General features: G+C 43.9%; 1 protein-coding gene and 1 long non-coding RNA gene across 4 annotated transcripts; both read right to left on the bottom strand.

The window, feature by feature from the left end:
• Window positions 1-8,047: 8,047 nt before the first annotated feature.
• LOC119302545 lies at window positions 8,048-17,753 on the bottom strand. Of its 3 annotated transcripts, XR_005147641.1 has the most exons (7): window positions 15,393-17,753; window positions 15,215-15,268; window positions 11,312-11,458; window positions 11,135-11,200; window positions 9,451-9,577; window positions 8,864-9,181; window positions 8,048-8,781 (listed from the first exon to the last, which is right to left on the bottom strand). It is a non-coding gene; the product is annotated as an uncharacterized LOC119302545 (long non-coding RNA). The 3 variants fall into 3 exon arrangements; XR_005147639.1 differs by having other exon boundaries at window positions 8,864-9,577; XR_005147640.1 differs by having other exon boundaries at window positions 8,048-8,764; window positions 8,864-9,577.
• Window positions 17,754-19,726: 1,973 nt separating this feature from the next.
• Window positions 19,727-21,795, bottom strand: LOC119299885 (protein ROOT PRIMORDIUM DEFECTIVE 1-like). Its single transcript, XM_037577014.1, has one exon. It carries the CDS (start codon window positions 21,793-21,795, stop codon window positions 20,278-20,280), a length of 1,518 nt encoding a protein of 505 aa, XP_037432911.1. The 3' UTR covers window positions 19,727-20,277.
• Between the last annotated feature and the right edge of the window lie 2,192 nt (window positions 21,796-23,987).

The following is a 23,987-nucleotide window of genomic DNA, read 5'->3' as shown; positions in this document are numbered from 1 at the left end:
CTTCAACGTCGCCAGCACGTCGGGCAAAATTTGTTGTAGTCAACGATCGAGAAGTCGTCATGCTAAGACCCCGTAGGATCAACACACCAAAACAGCAAAGCATCATTGATGAAGAGTAGCGTAGATCGGAAAAGTCTAACTTAAGAACACACGAGCGTAGACAAACGGCGAACAGATTCAAGCAAATTCATCAAAGATAGGTCTGCTCTAGCAGATCCACCGACTCCAAGAAATTTTTCTTAGCATTATAGTGTTTCAACGGCTAAACTCGGTAACCGAAACAAGTTCCACCGAAAACTGATCAACATCGATCAACTTCTGATTGACATACCTAGCATGATGAACTGCGCAATGTGCTCCACTGGCTCTTATTTAATTAATTTAATACTAGCTGCTCACTTTTGTTCCTATTTACATGGTCCACACGTGTTTTGAGGTTTAATTTTGAGAATGAATTAGCTCAAAAAAAATTGACAATGAAGTTTGACCAACAAAGCTCAAATTTGTATTAAAATGTACCGCTGAATTTGTATTGAAATGTAGTTGCCAATGATATTACTTTTATGCCATATACTTAACATATTGTGGGTGAAATTTGCAGTTAAAGTTGACTCAAGAAAAACGAAGGTCCCAATAAGGGACGGGGAGAGTACGTAGAACTGATACACCTTTTACTACATATAAAGAAACAAATAATTTTGTGACACTACAATTTTGAAAAGTTCAGAGGTCGCATTAAGCATCGCTCATGGCGCGTCAATGGTGAGTACGGAAGGAAAACGACGTCGATTTCTCCAAGGACCTATGTGTAATATTTTATTTCTATAATCAATGGTCAAAGTTTGACGCAAAATATAATGAGGCCTTCACGTGAGATCAACATTGTATTTGTGTCTTCTACTATTCAAGAGCATAGATGTTTAATAGAAAACACTATTTTTCCGTTGTTAAATCTGAATTGTCAGACACTGCCATACTCTTTACGTTTCTTTTTACTCCCCATATAAGTTTTGTCTTAGGTTAAACTTCATCAAGTTTGATAAGATTATAGGAAAAAATGTAATCATTCACAATATCAATTAATATCACTAGATGCATCATGGAATTCACTTTTACATTATATATTTTTAGCATTGTAGATGTGATACTTATTAATATAATAAATTTGGTCAAAGTTCACTAAATTTGACTTAAGACAAATCTTATATGCGAAGTTAAAAAGAAACAAATAGAGTAATTACTATAGTAGCTTATAAGATTGCCCGAGATTGAGGTGTATATGTTTCACCAACAGCATGAATTTTATCTGATAGCGCAACATGTGTTACTTAAAGCAAGTACAATAAGGTGATTCGGCAGGCTAAGGAGAGAAAAAAGAAGCGGGCTACAAATTAACAATCAGCTACAACACGTGCTCCTATATACTTTTTTGAGAGAGTTTGGTGGGTCATGCATCAGTAAAGTAGTACATATTTATATCCAATTATTATACTTGTAAGCTATAAACTTGTCTATAGATGATGTGGCAACATCATATAGCCAGCAGTTGACTGTACTATTAACCATGCTCTTAGTGTAATTGGTTGATGAGTTGGGATGGATTAACAAGGTAATCGGCAAGTTAAGGCTCGGTTTTGTTAAGCTCGTTGAGCTTAACAAGCAAAAAAACTCTGATGGGCTCTTTTCATTATAAGCTCGTTAAGCTCATGAACGCTCGCGACTGCTCGTTAACACATATTACCCCCTTTTACTTTAGTTTTGATGTGTTTTTATATGAAGGAAGACAGTGACCACACGAGGAGGTACGCTAGTTATTGTCTCATGCGGGCTTGGTTTTTTTAGATTAAATGAAATAGATGGGTCGAGGTGCCAAGAAATGTGCCGCTTAAAATAAAAATATGTGTTGTGTTGTATTAACGAGCTTAACGAGCTGCTCGTGAAACTCGTCGCTCGCTCATTAAGCTTGTTAAGTTTAACGCGATGAAACTTGTGCTTGGCTTTGTTCATTAAGAAGCAAACAACGAGCTTAAGTCCAACTCCAACTGGCGGACGCAATTGGATGCCCGTTTGGTCTAGTTTTTGTTCGTTGGGTCGTCCAAAGGCGCGGCGTGTGGCCTTGGCTTCGTTTTCACTGCTAGGGCGCCCAACTGGCCAACCCATTTGGCCCGCTCAGCCATTAATTTGCCCAAATTTCAACATTTTACATTCTATGCATATAAATACAAATAAACAGACACATATTACATCACAATAAATAGTTTACAACCAAATGAAATTGAAATTGCCATAAATACAAATAAAAAGATCTGATAGATTTATCGGTTGTCTAGGTGAGTCCACATATGCTCAACCAAATCATTTTGAACCTGAATGTGAGTTGCTCAATCACGCATTTCATGATGAAATTGGGTGAGCTCTACAAACGTTACCAACCCATGCTCAGGCTCAACATTTTCACATTTGAAAGAGCATGGTGCCCCCATGTTTGGTTTTGATAATTGATAACAATCCCTATGGATTAATGATTTTTTTAGTTATACTTTAAGATTTGTCCATAGGTATTTCTTGAAGACCATATGTTGGTTTCAAGGTTATAAGAAGGAGATTATGTGTTGACCAATGTGTTATTCAAGGAGTTATCCAAATATTGGTCATATAAGAGTTGAGCCTATTGCAAGCATGTCTTGAAGAAGAAGATTGTGTGAACATTCATGTTTACCTTCAAAACATCATCTTACTGAAGAGAAAAGATATGAAATAAGGTTGATCAATACTAAGTGGTAAGAGTGGATTCAAGTTGATCAGAACACAAAGTGTAGAAGATGTACCAAGTGGGACCAAGTGATCTCATTGTATGGTAAGGATTGTCCATTACACTTTGTGTACTAACTCATGCTCTTTGTGAGGTTAGGCATGTTTCCATGGGTCTGAATCAAAAGGAAGATCTCACATAACCCATGAAGGATGACATCAAGTGATGATCGTCATCAAGGTTGCGATGTGCAAGTCCAAGCGGAGCATCACGAAGAGATCACATGCTTGATGCTTGTCGTCCATTCTGGTGATAATGGACATGTGAAGATGTGCCTAAGAGAGGCTCGCCCATAGTGGAGTATGGGGGAGCAATTCACTAGTCTTCATCGAGTCAGCGCAATCAAGAAAGGTAGTCCAACTTGAGGAGGTCAAGGCATCATCATCTAGCTCAAGTGGACTATATGGAAGGCAAAGGTGTAACCTTGATAGGTTTTCTATTTTACCAATCTCATTGTGTTTAGTTGGGAGACCGGATTATAGGATTGATTGTCGTACTATCAAGGGGTTCTCTCACATCAGTAGCTTGATCGTATCGTTTGTAGAGATCTGAAACCATTGCATCCTTGGTATCATATTTCTTGGTTCTTATTTAGTTTTTCTCTATGTGAGGTTTTAGAGTTTGCGTTCGTCTTCTTATCAAACTCAAGTTCATCAAAAACGGAGTTCATATGCATCGTCTTTCCGTTTTCGGTGTTGGAGATTTCATTGGTTCATATTTGGGGAAGGTTCTATTCCTTATCCTATTGGCATTTCTTCTCCATTGCTAGTTCTTAATATACCCAACAAGCTTGAGTTTCCTGATTTCGGAGTTCGTTTGCAGTAGTTAAGGCAGTTTTGGTCTTACTTGTTTCCACTGTTGTGTTCTGGCATTCCTTATGGTAATTGGCGGTAGTACCGCTTCTGCGTTACTTCCGTTGGTGTTCACAGTTACTAATGGGAGGATCTCTGTTACCCTTCGGGAACTCGCAGTAGTACCTCTTGTGTGGTACTTCCGCTAGAGTACCGCGCACACTACCATGGATTTCTCTGTTACCCTTATGGAATTCGCGGTAGTACCACTTGTGTGGTACTTCCGCTGGAGTACCGCACACACTACCGTGGAAGTCTCTCTTACCCACCGGCTAATTTGCGGTAGTACCGCTTATCTAAGGCGGTATTACCGCTCCGACAGTACTACCACACTAGTTACGCGCTGGTCCTTAGTTGGTCTCGGTGACTGCCATGTACTTAGCGGCGGTACCGCTCCCCCGAGTGGTAGTACCGCTTAAGGCAGTTCCAAAACATAACGGTTGGATTTTCTTCCCACTATATAAGAGAGAGGAGATCTAGATCTACATTCTCCACCAATCCATCTCTCCTCTTAGCGAGGGGAACCTTGTGGATGTAGATCCTGGAGTTCTTTTGTATTCTCCTTGTTCTTCCTCTCAATTCCTCCATAGGTTTCGTTGCTTTGGTGGGATTTGAGAGTATGGGACTTGAGCACTTCGGGTGTTCTTGCCGTTGCATTAGTTGCATCGGTTTGAGCTCTCGACAGTGATACGTGGAAGTGAAAGTTGAGAAGCTTATTACTCTTGGGTGTTTGCGCACCCTGAAGCTTGTGCCTGTTGGGTGCTTGGGCCCCCTAGATGGTTGGTGGTGTCGCAGACCTCAATCATTGTGGTGTAAAACTTGGGGCAAGCTTCGGGGTCTCCAATTAAGTTGTGGAGATTGTCTCGGGCAATTTGTACGGGTTCGGTGACTGTCACAAAGGGTTGCCATTTTACGGGTTCGGTGACCGCCCTCAAGGGTCCATTAGTGGAATCATGACACCTTGCATTGTGCGAGGGCATGAGGAGAATACGGTGACCCTAGTGCATTTTGAGGAGCAGTATGCCTCCACGTCGCTCTTACTGAGATTAGTATATCTGCAAGGGCGTGAACTTTGGGATACAGTTACCCGAGCTCTTTACTTGTGCGCTTACTTTGTGATAGCCTTTGCGCTTGAAGTTATATATCTTGCTATCACTTGGTTGTTTATCTTGCTTAGTATAAGTTGTTGGTGCACATAGTTGAGCCTAGTATATTTAGGTTTTGTGCTTAACAAATTAAACACTAGCTTTATTCCACATTTGTTGAAGCCTAAACCATAATTGTTTTTAAACCACCTATTCACCCCCCTCCCTCTAGGTGACATCCTCGTCCTATGAACCTTGGTAATAAAACCCTTCGTCATAGATGTTGTAAATGTTTTCATCACGCTCATCCTTTACGATCACGTTGTGCATGATCACATAAGCAGTCATCACATTCCACATCTTGCATTGGCTCCATGTTCCGGAAGGGTACCAAACAATAGCCCATCGAGATTGGAGCATACCGAAAGCACGCTTCACATCCTTCCTAGCACTCTCTTGTTCTTGGGAAAACCTAGCCCACTTATCTCCTATAGGCCTGGAGATTGTCTTCGCAAGACCACTGAGAATAGATACCATTAGCTAGGTAGTATCCCTTGTTGTAGTGGTGGCATTTGACCTCAAAGTTAACCTCTGGGCAGTTGCCTTCTACAAACCGTGCGAACTCTAGAGATCGCTAAAGCGTGTTGATGTCATTGTGAGAACCTGCAATGCCGAAGAAAGAGTGCCAAATCCACAGGTATTGTGATGCCACAACTTCAAGTATGACAGTGCAAGCTTTAAGATGCCTCTTATACTACCCCCGCCAACCAAATGAACAGTTCTTTCACTTCCAGTGTATACCCTACAATCTATGCTACCAAGCATTCCTTTAAAAGCCTTTGGATTCATTGATCGCCAACAATCGAGTTGTATCTGCGGCATTTGGTTCTCCCAAGTACTCCGGGGCAAACACTGCAACCATGGCTTTGAAGAACCTATACAATGATTCAAGGCATGTGGACTCACTCATCCGGGTATACTCATCCACAAGATCACCGGGAATTCCTTAAGCAAGCATCCAGAGCGCTGCAGTGCATTTCTGATAAGAGGAAAAGCCAACCCTTTCAAGGTCACCATTCTTGCATCTAAAGTAATCATCATAGTCCACCACCCCCTCTCGAATATGGTTGAAGACATGTCTAGCCATCCAGAAGCGTCGCCGAAAAAGCTTGACATTATAGAGTGGGGACGAGCATTGGAAATAATCGCTATATTATAGGCAATGGCCGCTCTCCCTATTACGGCCCTGTTTGGTTCAGCTTTTATGGATAGATTCCGCTGCCGCGCAGCAGAATCTGAACCAAAAGGCGAACCCAGCAAAATCCGATTCCAGAAATCCGCTGCCAAAATATGAACCAAAAGCGGAAGCAGCTCAGGACGTGCTTTTCAAAATCTGATTCCGCTGCGGGCCAAAATCTGAAAAAGTTGTATCAGCTGGTTTGCCAAATGACCTACAACATTTTCACATCAGATTTTCCACAACTGTTTTTCCACAGCAGATTTTTCACAGCCGCTTTTAGAAATCTACAGCCGAACCAAACAGGGCCTACGATTCAAGGCCGGAGCATGGCCCTGGATCGATCCCCTAAACATTGGCTGCATCCTAGAAATGTGATCATTGACGACCATAGTAGCAACCACAAAGTCCTCATCGTCGGACGATTCATCAACTACAAAGTCCTCGTCGTCGGACGATGAATCGTCCGACGAACATATGTTGTTGCTGACAAAAAAACTCATCATCGCTGTCAACCATGGTACCTTGTGGGCAAAAGGCCGGACACCTTGCGGGCGGGAACAGAGTCAGGCGTGGTGAAGGCGCGGTCGGTGAAGGGCAGCAGGCATGTCGATGTTCACTCCCTCTGGTGGTGAGCGTGGAGGTGTGGGTTGTGTCGACGACCATTGGCAGGCGTCCCTTCTCGTGCTACGACGACGACATTGAGCGGTCATAAACGTCGTGCCTCAGTGAATGCGGCGGCGGCCGTGCCTCGGCTCATGCGATGGGGAAGTTGGTGGATGCGGCGGCCATGCCTGGGTTGTGTCATCGTAGCCAAAATTGGGTGGTGGCGGCAAGGTGGGAGATCGAGTGTGAAGGGGGAGGGGAAACAAAGGACGTTGTGCCACCGACGAGGGGGGGGGGGCAAGGGTGGGCGTCGCACGCCGACGCAAACCCGATCCAAATTTGGGTCATAAATGGGTCGCGGCCAACAGAAAAACAGACATCCATCCGTTTGTGTTGGCGCATTGGGCCACATTTTCTGTCCGCTTCGACCCAAACGGATGCAGCCAGACAAAATGGGTCACCGCATGGGAGTTGGCCGAGCCGAGCTTTTGACTGTTTATTAAGCTCGCAAGTTATGAGATTTTGGTCCAGCCCTAATTCTGTTGTTGCGTTCTCTCTTATTGGTGAAATAGGTGCTGTATCCACAACTTTACTGTAATTGAGCCCCTGGACATCGAACAAACATAGAGCAAGCAAGACTGAATGTTCCAGACTATGAACCAGTGTGATGCACACAATAATCAAACTGGGGTGTACAACAAAAAGAAACCACCTTGGCTGCTCCTAAACGCAAATCTCATATTCCACAGTTTGAGACAACATATTCTACAAATTATAATCACTCAAGAAACGTCAAACCGCTGATGCAAATTTAGCACCGAAGCATGCAACCCTCAAACATTACTAGTTTACTACTAGTACGTACTACATGTCCCATAAGGCCAAAATCAAATTGCAATGCTTGTTTTAGAGAATTTTCAGAGAGAAAATACAGGTACACCAAGCCACCAAGAGCTGCTATTTCTAAATTTAATTGCAACAATATCTTCAATCCTGGAGCCACACCAACCAATTCTGAAAAAAACACTTATCTTGAAGTTTTAGTATGATCAAAAGAGAGAAAATCTGCACCAATGCCTTCAAAACTAGGAACCCGAATCATTAACATTTGATATCTTATAACATCAATGCATTATTGACTTGAGAAAAAATCGGTACCTCGTCACACTTGCACGTGCAATATAACATACCACCAATAGATCTGTAAAACTTTGGATGAACCCAAAACCTTGGGCATTGTTATTCTGACTTTGGCCCCGTTCGGCAGCACTCCGCGGAGCGGAGCACGCGGAACGGCCTGTTAGCAACTCCGTAAATTTTAACGTAAATTTTAACTGGGTTGCCGCTCCGCAGCGCCGGAGCGGAGAGAGTCCGAACGCACCCTTTGTGTACGTATTGCCAAACAAGAGCGGTGGCTGGGCAATCCAAATCGGAGCCGGCTGTCTCCACCTTATTATTCCTCATAGTAATGAGCACAGTTCCTTTATACGTAGCTGAACATAATGGCCAGGTCTACAAAGAACATGAATTATCTCCAAAATCACAAAACGCATGGGAGCTTCAATGACAGCCTTCATCTGCCTTTTCCTGGATCTGTTTTCTACAGATAATCATGGTAGGAAGTTACAGCACAAGCTTCCGTGCTTTTGCCAGTTACAGTAAAGCTGTTGCACCGACTGCTTTCGTGAATGCATCAGAAGCCAGGGGGCTACTGGTCAGGCTTTGTTGATGCAGCACCTACGCAAGGACGAGCCGACTGAGACGAGACAGTTGATCTTTGGACCAGACAGCATCAAGACTTCCGAGGAAGACTTTGGAATATACTCTCTTTTCTGTTGAGGGGGTCTATGGCATATACTCGTGTCCGTGAAGCACCTCACGGCTTGATCTTGACGGTTATCAACCAAGAGGTTCAAGAAAAACCGGTGATATAGTCCGGTGTAAGATGCAACAGACCCGACGGATTCGTCGCCGGCAACTTCGGTCTTCTGGAACCAAACACCGATGACATTTGCAGGAGACCTGAATCGAACAAAGATTTCCGAGCACCGCAATGACGCCATTTTAGCCGTGGCACGGTGCATTCGACGTCAGACTCTTCAAGACCTTGACTGACCGACCTTGGAGCAAGCATTACAGAGCTGGCCTCCTTCGCCTTCCCACAGATCAAGGCCTGCCCATCAGAAGAATCTGCATTCATTTCACAACTGAACAGGCAAAACCCAGCAAAGGTGAGATGAGCCATAACAGTCAGGGGTTTAGTGATACACACCTAATGCCAATTAATAGCCTCCAATGATGGATTTGCCTGAACCAAACACGGCCCTGGATCAACCCAACCCACCTAATTGGAAAGGCTTGATAGCAATGGCAATTAATCTCGACCGCACCAGACCCAGACCGACGTGCCTAACGCGACACCCTTAACCACAAATTAGCACACTTTAGTAATCAGACCTGCCTAACTCTGCTTTTGCAGTGCCACCAACCTGTAGGCCAAGAAAATCAAGCTAATGCAGGCAGCATTCATTGAGATTATCTCCAGATCGATCAAATACGCAGCGTAAAAAGCATATCACGCCCCTCCTTGCTGTGTACCATTCAGGAAGCACAGTTAGCTCAACTCGAGACAACAAGACACGGCATGATGTTTTAGAAGAAACCAATTAGATACCAGGGTATATATATACGTCTTTGGCACGTAAAAGTGAAGCTAATTCTAGTGCTTTCCCCCAAAGAAGTAAAGACAGAAGGGACTGAAGGGGAAATAGAGGGCAAATGGGTACAGAACTGAAAGCAAAGTTGGAAAAGTTGGTATAAATGCTTAGTTGTCAAGGATCTGGACTGGTCGAGACTGACCTCTGTATGTCAGTTGGATAGCAGAGCACACATCTTGTACATTTCAGTCTTCTGCGGCACTTTCACATCATAAATGTGGTTTGAGCTTGATTGATGTACAAAGTGCTGTGCTTGAACCCCATGCTGCCTGCCATCGGTGCATGATAGCGAAACAGATCATTAACTACAAAGCATCTAACAACACTAGCAAACAAACAGATTTTCAGAAAGAAAAAAAAAGGACAGAAGAGTAGATGGCAAGCACAAGCAGAATTAATAAGCTCCATCACACGAGAAGGCCAAGTGAAAGCTGACAAGCACTCTCTGGTGATACATGCAAGACAATATTAGTACCACTACTAGAGGATCAAGCACTTGCTATTTGGAAGTAAGGGATGACAGTCTCAAGTGGCAAGCTGACAGCAAGTCAGTTCAGACTTCAGAACTCGGATCAACCCGTATAAAATCGGGACCTGTTCCATGCTCAAACAGTGGTGCTGGTGCAAAACTTTGAAAGTAGACCCGATCAACAATACAAAAAAAATCCATAACTGAACAGCCATTATTTACGAAAGTTAAAACATCTGCAGGGCAGCACAGAGTAACCAAAAGACGACGGCATCTTTTGCAGACAATGTCAGGCATTGTAACTGTAGATGATATCGGGTACCAACTAGTGGATCTGCAATAATTTGTAAATTGCATTTCAGAGCCTTCAACAGATATTCAGAGGAACAGAACCTAGACAGGGTCAGTTAAGTTCAGCACGTTCATCTGTTCGGCATATAGTGCACATGCACGACAGTGACAGCACAAGACCATCCATCTGCCATGGCCGAATAAGGCCGACTACAGCGCTACAAGAACCTTCATCATCCGTTCTAGACTGAAAGAAGAAGTCGTCAGGGCATATAATTGTTCCGTATTTTCAACAGTGCCTTTTCTACTGGTTGTTGATTGTTCTTTTAATATGTACAATCTTGCTTCTGCATCGACACGGAGACCAGAGAGCAGTAAGGCCCCATACCCATGTGCACATTTGCTATTTTGCACGCTTTCTAAACAGGAAAACGAAACAATCATTTTCGTTAGTCCAAGGACTGTACATGTCAACTTGAGGCAATGTCCTGTGAAAGATCAGTTGAGGTGATTAGGCTGGTATGGTTGCTCACCAGTCATAGACTGCAACTCAACAGAAACACTCGTACGGCAGCCAATTTCTGCCTTTTGACAAGCCTGGAGCTACAAACTACAGTTGAATTATCATTGCATATGTAACTAATGGTATAGGTTGTTGATTATACAGAAAGAAAAAAGCCATCCAATTAATCACCAAAAAGCAATATTCTTCCTCTCAGTGAATCTCATACTAAGGTTAGATTTGCTCAGGATTACGTAGCCTCAGGTCAGGTAAGATGCTAAACCACTACAATTCCTGGTTGCATGGGTTGCAGGTCCTATTCTTGGGTCAGCTATCCCTTCAGACTTGGAACAAACAGCATGACCGGGAGATAGTTAAACGATATTAGTCAAATAATCCTAACAGAATCCCAGCTTATTAAAGTACCTAGGTTAACAAGCACATAGCAAATGCAAGCATAGTAAATACCATCGCACTAGAAGGCCAAATGAAAACGGAACAAGCGCTCTCTGGTGTTATATGCAAGACAATATTATTGTTACTACTAGAAGATCAAACACTTACTATTTGGAAGGGCTGACAATCTCGAGTGGCAAGCTGACAGGAAGTCAGTTCAGAACTTGGATCAAACTGCATCAAATTGGGACATGTTCCATGCTTAAGAAATAGCAGTACAAGAACTTTGAAAACAGACCCTGTCAACAATACAAAGTAAATCCAAAATCGTACACCATCACTTACTAAATTAAAACGTCTGCGGGGCGGCAGTAAATAGTTGACATATAATCTGCAAATAGTGGATGACATCATGCACCAACTGATGGCTTTGCAATAATTTGTTAGTTGCACTTCAGAGCCTTCAACAGATATGCAGATGAATAGATCCTCCTACACAGGGTCAGTTTAGCATGTTCACTTGTTCAGGGTGCACAGGCAGGACAGTGACAACAGAAGACATATCAGCCCAGTTGCCATGGGCCGACTACAGCGCTACAAGAACCTTCATCATTCTGTTCTAGACTGAAAGAAGAACCCATCATGGTATATAGTTGTTTTGTATTTTCAACAGTGCCTTTTGCACTGTCTGTTGTTCTTTTAATATGTACAACCTTGGCTCATTGCATCGACATGGAGAACAGACAGCAGTAATGCCACATACACATATGCACAATTGCTGTTTTGCGCTTTTCTGAACAGGAAAGTAAATCAATCATTTTTGTTAGTCCATGGACTGTAGATATTCAGAACTTGAGAGCAATGTTCTGAAAGATCGGTTAAGCTGATATAGTTGCTCTGCAGTGACAGAGTGCAATTTAACAGAAACAATCCTACTGTCCTACTCCTAGAGTAGCCAGTTTCTGCTTTTTGACAAGCCCGCAGCTACAAACTACAGTTGAATTATCATTGCATAAGTAACTAACGGTACCCTGCATTGGCTGATCTACAGAAAGAAGAAAAAACACTGGCATAAGTAGCTAATGGCCAATTAATCACCCAAAGCAGTATTCTTCCTCCGAATCTGATACTAGAGTTAGAGAGCTGCTCAGAATTATGTAGCAATTCCAAGGTTGCATGGGTTGTAGGTCCTATTCTACAGTCAGCTATCCCTCCGGACTTGGAACAAACAGCATGAGTGCAGAATAGTGAAAGAATGTTAGTCGGATAAACCTTGCAGAACCTCAGTATCTTAGGTAACAATTAAGGCCTAAACTAACAGCCCAATCCCTGACACACAGACAGACCATAAGTACACATATGAACGGATCCAAAGAGTCAAGGATCCCCTTTATAGAATAAATATGGTTATTGGGATAAACCCTGTATACACTAGACCCTTAAAGTAGATATTTTATGTTTACAAGGATTATTTCTAACTAATCGTTCTTTGCCCTAAGATTAACATTACCTCAAATCACTCAGTCAAAAGTCATAACATGCAAGGCATTAAATTATTGCAGGGAGCAAATTCCATGTTACAACAAATAGTTCATATAAGCAAGTGCCTCCGTTTGTAAATAGATGATGTCCTAGAAACCGTGCAGTCAGACTGCTGAAACCTTGAATATTACTAACATATATTCAGATTGGTCGGGTGATAATGCTATAGTAGAAATTCTCATGAAAAATACCTTCATAATATGATAAATTTATAGTTTTCCTTAAAATTTCTCTAATGAAATTAACATCAAAGTTACATATTGCATATTGTGCCCACTGCTCCTGTCCAAAACATCATCTATTTATGAAGGGGGGGAGTATTATTTAAACTGGTGTTCAATCGTGAAAAAACACCTTCGCCTTTGTTTGATGCACAAGATAGTGCCTTTTCTTCAATTATTTAACTTTCAAAAAAATCTTTGACTGCCCATACTAAAAGGGGATGCAAATGACAGCATTTATTGGGAATGTCTATTTCTCGTTTCATTGAAAATGAATTCAGCTTCATCCAGATTTTACAACCAATTAAAACCTGACAGTTGTATGTTCATCTGACACCCGAATGTATGATCCATCAAAGACCAGGATGTATGTCCCCTCTAAACAACCAAGTTATATATAAACAGGCCCGCAAAAATAAACACAACGGGTTTGGACTTCTCTGATCTGGTCAGCAGATCTTGGAAAGTTCCTGTGCCCCATGGGGATGTAACACCCTACATATCACCTGGACTGCACTTGCATTTTGGGCTGATGTACGTGGCCCGGCCCACAGTGGCGGATCCAGTGGGGTGCCGTGGCACCCCCTCCAAAAATGCAAATCTTTTTTTATGTAGTACTCCATCTTATATTATGGGACGGAGGGAGTACTGGTTAGTATAATACTATGTGTATTATAGGATTATAAAATACTAAACTGACATTTTTTTTTATGGTTATACATGACATTTTTATTGTGGGTGTAAGGTTGGCACCCCCATGGGTCAAGGTCTAGGTCTGCCACTGCAGGACCAGTTGATCAAGCTTTGGAGGAAGGATTAAATAACACAGGAGGCACCAAGAGAGACCATCGAACAGAAACAGAAACTAAGCCTGCTGTCTTCGTCTACCTCTGTCTCGCTGTTGCTCTCTATGAATTCCCGATTTCTTAGGTGGCCACTATCCACAAGTGGCGTTACCCTCCTATTCCTCACGTCCGGCGATCGCCGCGGCCACGGGGTGATGCGATGTGGAGGCTCAACTTCAAGCCGACAAGACTTGCGAAGTGTTTGGGCCGCTGGAGTAGAAGCAAAATTGGGAATATTTGTCTTCTGTCACTCGTGGCTGAGCAGGTTACTTTGGCACTGGACCATGCACAGGACAGCTGTGATCTCACATTGCTGAGTTGGGTCTTCGAGTTTTTCTTCGGACTAAGCTGCTTGGGCTGGCTGCTGTGCAGCAGGTGTGCATCCAGCAGCGGTCCCGTATCCAGTTGCTGCGCGCCGGTGACGCCAAATCTAATCTTTTCTTTATGTCAGGAATGCTCTTCGAAAGCTGCGGAAGAATAAGGACCCGGCATTGCTGCTCAAATTGGATATTGCAGGAGCTTTTGATAATGTGTCCTGGAGTTACTTGCTTGAACATATGTCTAGGCTGGGTTTTAGTCAGCACTGGTGTGATCTAATTGCCTGCGCTGATCGTCTGCCCCCTCTAGGATTTTGGTCAACGGAGAACTGGGTCTGCAATTCCGCCACAAAAGGGGGCTAAGACAGGGAGACCCACTCTCCCACATGCTATTCACGATTGCAATTGCACCTCTACACTGGTTATTTGCAAAGGCATGTTCTGTTGGAGCTCTCAACAAACCTTCGTCTGGCTCCTCAGCTCAGGGTCAGCCTTTACGCTGACGACACAGCTCTATTCGTCTCCCCAACTACCGCTGACACTGAAACCACCAAGCAAATCCTGCTCCTCGGATCTGCTTCCGGGAAGGCCAATGTGCAGAAGAACGTCTTCTCATTCCATGTGAAGATATTAACCTCCAACAGCTGCTGCAAAAATTTCAAGTTGCCATCGGTCAATTTCCTTGCAAATACTTGGGTTTGCCCTGCAATTCAAGAATATCACTCGTGCTGACGTCCAGCCCACCCTTAATAAGTTGGCATCCATGCTGCAACGATGGCGTGTTAAGCTGCATTCAAGTGATCCTCGCCTTATACGTCAACTCGGTCCTCTCGGCTATCCGGTATACCTCATTTCACTTTCAAGCTTGACAACTGGGCCATCAAACAAGTCAGCAAGCTGTGGAGAAACTTCCTTTGGTGAGCCAAACCTGATGCTGCGTGAGGCATGTCTCTTGGGTTGGGAGTCTTGGACCTTAGACGTTTTCGGCGAGCCCTGCACCTCTGGTAGAAGTGCTTGACTGGACAGACAAGGATAAACCCTGGGCTTGCTCTCCCATCCCATGTGACAAGGATGACACCTAAAACTGAAACTACTGACGAAACTGAAGAAAATGACACCTGAAACTGAAACTACTGACAAAACTGAAGAAAATGAACCCTAATAACATTTAAACTACTGAAACTGAAGAAGCAAATCATCATTCAAGCAACACTCAAACCAAGGGTACCAAAACTTGAGACTAAGAAGAAGACTGAAAGGAAAACTGAATTTTACTGACATGAAGATGACACAAACTAAAAACATAATTGAAAACAGGGGTACCTGGTTCTTCCTTTGAAGTGTTAATCAATCCACGCTGAGGGGCACGATGATCTCCTACAAAAAGACAACATTCAAAGAAATAAGAGGATCCACAGGGCCCTACTCCGTTGTATGACAAAAGTAAAGCTCTTAGAACGTTGCGGAAAAACACAAAAAAGAGAGGCAGAGCAAACCTTACCCATAATTGAACTGAACTGAATGCCCAAAAATTGACCTAACCTTCAAGCCCAAAAAGCTCAGTCTTGAGACCCCACCCCGCAAACAGGCAGCTCCTTCTTGCTGCTACAGTCACTAGAACCGACACGGATTTCAGCGGGTTATTGGCGCAGACCCACAAAAATGATTTTGCTGTAAGAGTTGTATCTCTGACTTTCAAGCATGTATCTGATCGTGGTAGGATTCGACGACACCGACACCCCCATTTAATCCATTTCTAGCGTGTATCTGATCCGATCTGGAAAGGAAGAAATAAAAACTGGCAAAAGAAGGGCTGAAAAAGAAATTATTGTGAAGAAATAAAATGAAGACTAAAGTACTGAAATGAGAGATGTAGATAGACTGAAAACTGTCTGAAAACATGCTAAACTAGCTAACTAACCTACCTATGTGGTAACTCACACAACTGAAGAAAATGACACCTAGCACTGAAACTTTTGACGAAACTGAAGAAAATGACACCGAACACTGAAACTACTGAGGAAACTGATGAAAATGACACCTAACACTGAAACTATTGACGAAACTGAAAAACCAAATCCTCATGTGAGGAACAATAATAATGACAAAGTTGTGGCGATGTTATCTAAAAAAAGGGAAAATCTGAATAATCCTAGATAGCGACAGAACGCAAAAAACGAACACTGGAAAAACCTTTGCCCAAACCTGACCTGATCGCATAGCCTTGATGTTCAATGAATATTGAAGATGACTGAGAAGGTAAGACTGAAAGACTGGAGAATGAGTGATTTTAAAATTTAAGGACCAAATACAGAAATCCGAAACTGAAGAAAACTGAGGACATATATACTGAAGGAAAGAAATAAAAAATGAAGAAACCTGATAGACTCAGGAATGACTGATAAGTAGGAGCTTGAAAAATGAAAATCTGACCAGTGAGAAGGGCCTTACTGAAATAATGAATAAACATGTGCACTGAAGATCAATAAACTGAATTTCAAAGAATGAGTCTGAAGACTCAAGTACTTAAGTAACAATGAGACAATGAAATCCAGAAAATAATAAAGCAACAAAAATACTGATGACTAAAGAAATTTTACTGATAAACCAAATGATAGATGAATTAAACTGACATACTGGGACTGAGAAAGAAAAATACAATGCATTAAATAGACTGGCTAAATAATGCAGGACTGTCTAGTGTTACGTAACTCACGCTTGGACCAGAAAGAGTAAAGAAAGAAATTGAAAAGATACCAAATAAGATAATATCATCTGAAAGAATGAACAGAACAATGATGCATGCTCTCTGAACATTAACTGCTGAGTCGACTATCTGAACTTTTTTCTTTACAAAGAGCAACAGCGCTGCTTTCATTTATATTAAGGTAGGAGCGAAAAGTACAGTTACATGGTTCAGCATACATAGAAAGACCACCCGGGTCAGCAGGAACTACTGGGAAAAAGAAAGGGGAAGGAAAATTACGGGGCTTCCATCTCACGCAGCGCAGCTCCGGCCGCCGATAACGGAGAAGGCAACTCGACCATAGGGGGGCCATCATGCTGACCGGAGACAGCAGGAGCGCCCCCTTGATCCCAGCGCCTCTCCATTCGAACAGTTTATCAGATAACACCAATACTGACAAGTTATTATCTGTTATGGTTTTGAATTGTGATTCAAATCTGGACAATCCTAGATAGAAACCAAAAATATATATTAAATATAGATACTGAACAAGACTAGAATTCCACCTAAGTTTGGATATCTGTCAGGCAGACTGAAGATAGCTTCTAATGTACTACTAGTCTAACTAGTACAAACTGCAAAACTTAAGATGATATAGTCTGACCAGAACTATGTATGACTAAGCATAGGAGATCTGGAAACATTGTTCATTCCCTTTTTTCATCTGGTCTGAACTAGAACTAGATAGGAAATAAGCAGAGCACATCTAGTATCTAGTATGGCTAGAACTAAGTAAAAAAAGCTAATTCTGACTAAAACAGACTGTAACCAATGATAATCTAGATTGACTAGAACTAAGAATGACTAGGCGGAGCATACCAACAAATTTGATGCCTGAACAAAATGAACAACGCAAGAGGAAAACTAATAGGAAACGAATTGTTTCAGAGAAAATATAATACTGAATTGTTGAACATACATCATAAGTGGCCCGTCAAAATTGATATTTAACACAACAACAACAACTCAAATCCTTCAGGTCTGGCAACATGGATAGAGAAAATTGATATTTAACAAAGCCTTTAGTCCCAAACAAGTTGGGGTAGGCTAGAGGTGAAACCCATAAGATCTCGCAACCAACTCATGGCTCTGGCACATGGATAGCAAGCTTCCACGCACCCCTGTCCATAGCTAGCTCTTTGGTGATACTCCAATCCTTCAGGTCTCTCTTAACGGACTCCTCCCATGTCAAATTCGGTCTACCCCGCCCTCTCTTGACATTCTCCGCACGCTTTAGCCGTCCACTATGCACCGGAGCTTCTGGAGGCCTGCGCTGAATATGCCCAAACCATCTCAGACGATGTTGGACAAGCTTCTCTTCAATTGGTGCTACCCCAACTCTATCTCGTATATCATCATTCCGGACTCGATCCTTCCTCGTGTGGCCACACATCCATCTCAACATACGCATCTCCGCAACACCTAACTGTTGAACATGTCGCCTTTTAGTCGGCCAACACTCAGCGCCATACAACATTGCGGGTCGAACCGCCGTCCTGTAGAACTTGCCTTTTAGCTTTTGTGGCACTCTCTTGTCACAGAGAATGCCAGAAGCTTGGCGCCACTTCATCCATCCGGCTTTGATTCGATGGTTCACATCTTCATCAATACCCCCATCCTCCTGCAACATTGACCCCAAATACCGAAAGGTGTCCTTCTGAGGTACCACCTGGCCATCAAGGCTAACCTCCTCCTCACACCTAGTAGTACTGAAACCGCACATCATGTACTCGGTTTTAGTTCTACTAAGCCTAAACCCTTTCGATTCCAAGGTTTGTCTCCATAACTCTAACTTCCTATTTACCCCCGTCCGACTATCGTCAACTAGCACCACATCATCCGCAAAGAGCATACACCATGGGATATCTCCTTGTATATCCCTTGTGACCTCATCCATCACCAATGCAAAAAGATAAGGGCTCAAAGCTGACCCCTGATGCAGTCCTATCTTAATCAGGAAGTCATCAGTGTCGACATCACTTGTTCGAACACTTGTCACAACATTATCGTACATGTCCTTGATGAGGGTAATGTACTTTGCTGGGACTTTGTGTTTCTCCAAGGCCCACCACATGACATTCCGCGGTATCTTATCATAGGCCTTCTCCAAGTCAATGAACACCATATGCAAGTCCTTCTTTTGCTCCCTATATCTCTCCATAAGTTGTCGTACCAAGAAAATAGCTTCCATGGTCGACCTCCCAGGCATGAAACCAAACTGATTTTTGGTCACGCTTGTCATTCTTCTTAAGCGGTGCTCAATGACTCTCTCCCATAGCTTCATTGTATGGCTCATCAGCTTAATTCCACGGTAATTAGTACAACTCTGAACATCCCCCTTGTTCTTGAAGATTGGTACTAATATACTCCGTCTCCATTCTTCTGGCATCTTGTTTGCCCGAAAAATGAGGTTGAAAAGCTTGGTTAGCCATACTATCGCTATGTCCCCGAGACCTTTCCACACCTCAATGGGGATACAATCAGGGCCCATCGCCTTGCCTCCTTTCATCCTTTTTAAAGCCTCCTTGACCTCAGACTCCTGGATTCGCCGCACAAAACGCATGCTGGTCTCATCAAAGGAGTCGTCCAGTTCAATGGTAGAATTCTCATTCTCCCCATTGAACAGCTTGTCGAAGTACTCCCGCCATCTATGCTTAATCTCCTCGTCCTTCACCAAGAGTTGGCCTGCTCCGTCCTTGATGCATTTGACTTGGCCAATATCCCTCGTCTTCCTCTCTCGGATCTTGGCCATCTTATAGATGTCCCTTTCACCTTCCTTCGTGCCTAACCGTTGGTAGAGGTCCTCATATGCCCGACCCCTTGCTTCACCAACAGCTCGCTTTGCGGCCTTCTTCGCCTGCTTCGTCAAAATTGATATTTAAGACGATATAATTTTCTCCGAACTATACTATTGAACCATCACCACTGAATTACATTAAAAAAAACTAAAAAGAGAACCTACAACGAAGTTGCTTATCGTCTCAACTGAAAATGGGAAAAAAGTGGCTGAATGCATAGCTCTCAACTCCCCTGCTGCAAAAACATGTGTTCAAGCACTGACCAAAAAACACAAAAACACACCAAAGCACTGGGATTTTTCTGACGCCCCGTCAGCATTTCTGATTTTATTTGCAGATCATCTAACCGATTACAGTATCAATTGTTTGGTTACAATATGTTGCAAAACATAGAACTGACTGACAGAATGTTGCTATGGTGATATTCCATCCATAACACAAACAGTTTTCCATGGGAGCAATGAGTGAAATAGATCCAGAGTTACTCACAAGTCAAAAGACACTGATCAAATTAGCTTGGGGGCAGAAAGGAGTTCTCTTGCTTGTGTCTTTGTCCCTTCACATAATGCTGAGCAAATGAAAATTCCATCAACCATCCTAGTGCAGATGCATGGCAGCATTGAGGGTGATAACTTCCCCAATCCATAGTGTCCGCAAGTTTAGGACGAGACCTCTCACTCAAAATTTCACCTCAGAATACAACACTCTCTTATCAATCAAGATCACTACACCATGGTGTAGATGCTAGCATGATAAATCAATCTTCCAATATGGTTCCCATGCCAGATTCAGAACTCAGGCTACACTATATGACATTCAGTGCCGTTGTATGATTCTGTTCCTCAGTCGATGTAGAGTGATTCAACTCCCGAGTCCTCCCCACTATCGGCACCATCGTCCTCATCGTCAGCGCCAACTTTCCTCTTTCTGCCACCTGCATCCCCAAGAAACTTCTCCCTCAATTCTGCTCCTCCACGACGACCACCACCAAGCTCATCCCATCCACGGCCCATGCTGGTGAACATCCGATCCAAATTCGCCTTCTCTCGGCTCATCAAGAGCAGCTCCTCCAGCTTCCGCCTTGCGTCATGTATCTCATTGGAATCTAAAAGCTCCCCTTTATAGTATGCCTCCCTGAGGAACACAGTGTGCAGCTTCCCCTGGTTTCCTCTTGTTGATATGTAAAATATCCCCTGATACTTAAGCAAGAACTCTTTAATCTTCTTCGGCACACCAAGGGCGTCACGGAAGAGCGCGAGACGCTCGAGCGTGGTACGCTTGTCGACGGTGAGAGAGAGCAGCTCATGGACAGCAGCGACAGCGCGCTTCTCCATGCGGCGTTGTGCCTCAAGTGAGCGCAGGTCGTGGCCAGAGACGTCCGCATACGGGGAAGCGTAGGGGAGGCGCTGCCACTTCCAAACTGCAATGCGGAAATACTTGCCAATCTTAAAGCCCGGCGGAAAGCGGGTGGGGAACGCGAAGCGCGCGTCCTCCTCGCCAGCGCCGGGAGCACGGTGCTCGCGGTAGTGGCGCTCCCGGGAGCGCTCGACGGCGGCGACGGTGAGGTCGGGTGGGTCGTCAGGGGAGGGCACAAACTCGACGAACCCGTCAGGCGTGAGGCGGAACAGAGCGGGATTGGACAGGATGACGGAGTCGGCGAAGTCGTCGGGGAGGCCGAAGTCGCGGCGGAGGAGACGGATGTGCTCCAGCCGGAGGCGGTGGTGCGGGGGCGCGAGGAGGAGCAGCTTGCGGAGGCGGAGGACGGCGCCGGGGCGCAGGGAGGCGATGGCGTCGGCCTCGAGGCGCAGCGCGGCGGAGGCGCGCGGGGTGAGGCGCACGTGGAGGATGCGGTGGACCGGGTGGAGGAAGAGGTGGAAGGCGTGCGGGTGGCGCAGCATGAAGTTGCCAGCGTCGAGGGGCGCGAGGCGGAGCTGGCGGCGCGAGAGGGCGCCGAGGCGGGAGAAGGGCACAGAGACCGCGCCGCTGCCCCCGGCGGAGAATTTGCCCGAGGGCGCGGTGGGGGTGGCGGCGTAGAGGAGCAGCGCGTGGAGCGCGAGGAAGCGGCGGACGCGCTTCTGCACCTCCATGATGCCGTCGAAGGCGTGGTCGCGGACGCGCTGCTGCTTCTGGGGGAGGGAGGTGGACTTGGAGGAGTAGCCTGCGTCGGCCCCTCCGACGAGCGCCGCCGCCACCGCGCGCGGCGGCGGCGGCCGTAGGGCGGCGATGCGGCGGAGCATCGTTGTTTGGGGATTGGTTTTGGCGGCGGCCGGCGGAAGAGAGAGGCCGAGTGGTAGCAAACGCGGGTGAAAGAGGCAAGCCGTCGGATGCGCACGAGACACGAATCGCGACGCAGTTTTCATGTTTTCTTTTTTTCTTTCCGCTGGCCAGTGCATTCTAACCAGTTGAACTATCATTTGCAACTCTGGCAGCTTTTGTTTTCATACTTAAAATTTATTGGCAACTTTTCTCACATGTCGTGGATACTCGCGACCATATTATGGTGATCTAGCTGAACACAAAGAAATAATGGGTAAACATTGGATTCACCAAGCTGTCGAGTGAGCAGAGAGATCTTATTACAGCCAAAAGCACCTCGGTTTGAGATAGCACAAAAGAACAATGTACTCAATTCAGAAGGGGACGATACATGTTTACAAAGCAGGCAGCGGCATTTTCAATCAGTGGGGTATGATAGACTTGAAATGCGCTGTACTCCTTATGGACGTTAGGCCTCTTTTTTATTTATCACTTTTTAGAGGGAACAACTCTTTTACAACAGATGTGCATATTATTCAGTAACATCTTGTCAGTATTGTAAACATTCAGGTATTCCATTACTGGTTGTAATTAAATTGTGGTAACGCTTTCTTTGATTTGGAATCTGCGGTTAGGTCATCAGTTTCCCCAGTTGCAGACCTCCTCTTTTTCCTTGGAAGGGGCCATGTCGTCCGATGTCTAAAAATGGTTCACTAAATTTTTGGACCGATGCAATGTATGAAAATATAATTTAATTCTCTGTACCTTATTCTGTTCTAACTCCAACAGTGCATTTTCTTGTGGGGTATGTTAGGGATACGATGGAGCCACAAGTGTATTTTCATCAGCTGTTTTGCTTGCAAGCGGAGGCAGTGGTGCTTCACTCTGCAGATGCTCTGTTGCTTGCACTTGAAAATACTCCCTCTGTCCCGGAATATAAGAATGTTTAGTGTTAAAAACGTTCTTATATTTTGGGACAAAGGAAGTAGTACTCAGCATCCAACGATATGTCATTTGGAGTTACTGTCACAATAAATTTCTTCTTTCAGGCGGTATACCCAGTCCGTCCTGCCGCATGCGAAACAACACAATCAACATTTTTGCATATTATGTGGCCTTGTGCTCCAAAGAATGCAAATACTGGATTCGCTTGTTCCTCGGTGTATATCTTTTTTTTAAGAAAAGGAGGATTACCTTTTCTATAAAAAATAGATATACACCGGAAAAAAAGATATACTGGATTCGTTTGTTCGTCAGTGTATATCTATTGTACGCATTAGTATTCTATACCTGATGACAAAAGAAAAATGTTTTAGAACATAATGTAGCAGGAGAGTACCTTGGCCATGGTGCTGTATCAGGACATGTAGGACATTGATGTACACCACTTTCGTCTACTTTCAACTTCTTCCAACAAACTTTTCAACTCATACACCACCAGTCATTGGTGGAGACTACTTCAATATTTTTTGTCCTTCGCTTATACTCCCTCCGTTTCTAAATACTAGCTATTTTAGAGTTTTCAATATGAACTACATACATAGCAAATGAGTGAATCTACACTCTAAAATATGTCTATACATCCGAATGTAGTGCGTATTAAAATCCCTAAAAGGCTTATATTTAGAAATAGAGTGATTACGTGGTATTGATTCTACAATGATATAAAAGTATCAATCAGCTGTAGTCAAAAGCATGCAGGGCTGGAAGATACTTTTTGCAACTTTGCTGCATCACCAATTCACCATAGTATCAGCAGGATCTAACCCAGCGAGACTTTTAATAGTTGCCTCAGTTCCTTCCATTTGCCCTCGATTTCCACTTCATAGTTGTAGCTCGATCTGATAAGGCATACATATCACCCATGCAGAGTTTCAGCGTGCCAAAAATGATCAACGGATACTCAAAAAAAAGTTAAAACTAAGAACAAATAAATCTAAAGTGAACAATGTTCCAAGTTTTAAACTCCTTTCCGGAATGATCTGAAGTGTGGACGATGCCTTCCAATGTAGCCTTCATTTCAGGGATGTCAACATTGGCATGCCACCTTGTTGATGTTGTGTTTTTACAAGCCATTGCACCCGGTACATTTCATGAAAAATTTGACCAGAGCACTTCTGGATATTTGCTGGAAATATGGAAGAGGTAAACTTAGGTTGGCATAGGCTGAACATTTTCCTAATGTTGTTACATTTTGAAATAATGCTTCCCACATATGGTGTCTAATTAGCAGTGTTTCTCATTTGAGAAGAGCAGGTACATCGGAGAAAACAAAACATAACTGGAATACCTGGCG

This window comes from Triticum dicoccoides, chromosome 5A, assembly GCF_002162155.2.
Source record: "Triticum dicoccoides isolate Atlit2015 ecotype Zavitan chromosome 5A, WEW_v2.0, whole genome shotgun sequence".
In the NCBI taxonomy this organism is placed as follows: domain Eukaryota; kingdom Viridiplantae; phylum Streptophyta; class Magnoliopsida; order Poales; family Poaceae; genus Triticum; species Triticum dicoccoides.
The sequence above is the reverse complement of the archived record's forward strand: the minus strand, read 5'-3'. Positions and strand labels throughout refer to the sequence as shown.

Coding starts and splice junctions, on each gene's coding strand:
- LOC119299885 (XM_037577014.1), bottom strand. CDS start 21,795: ATGAAAACTGCGTCGCGATTCGTGTCTCGTGCGCATCCGACGGCTTGC.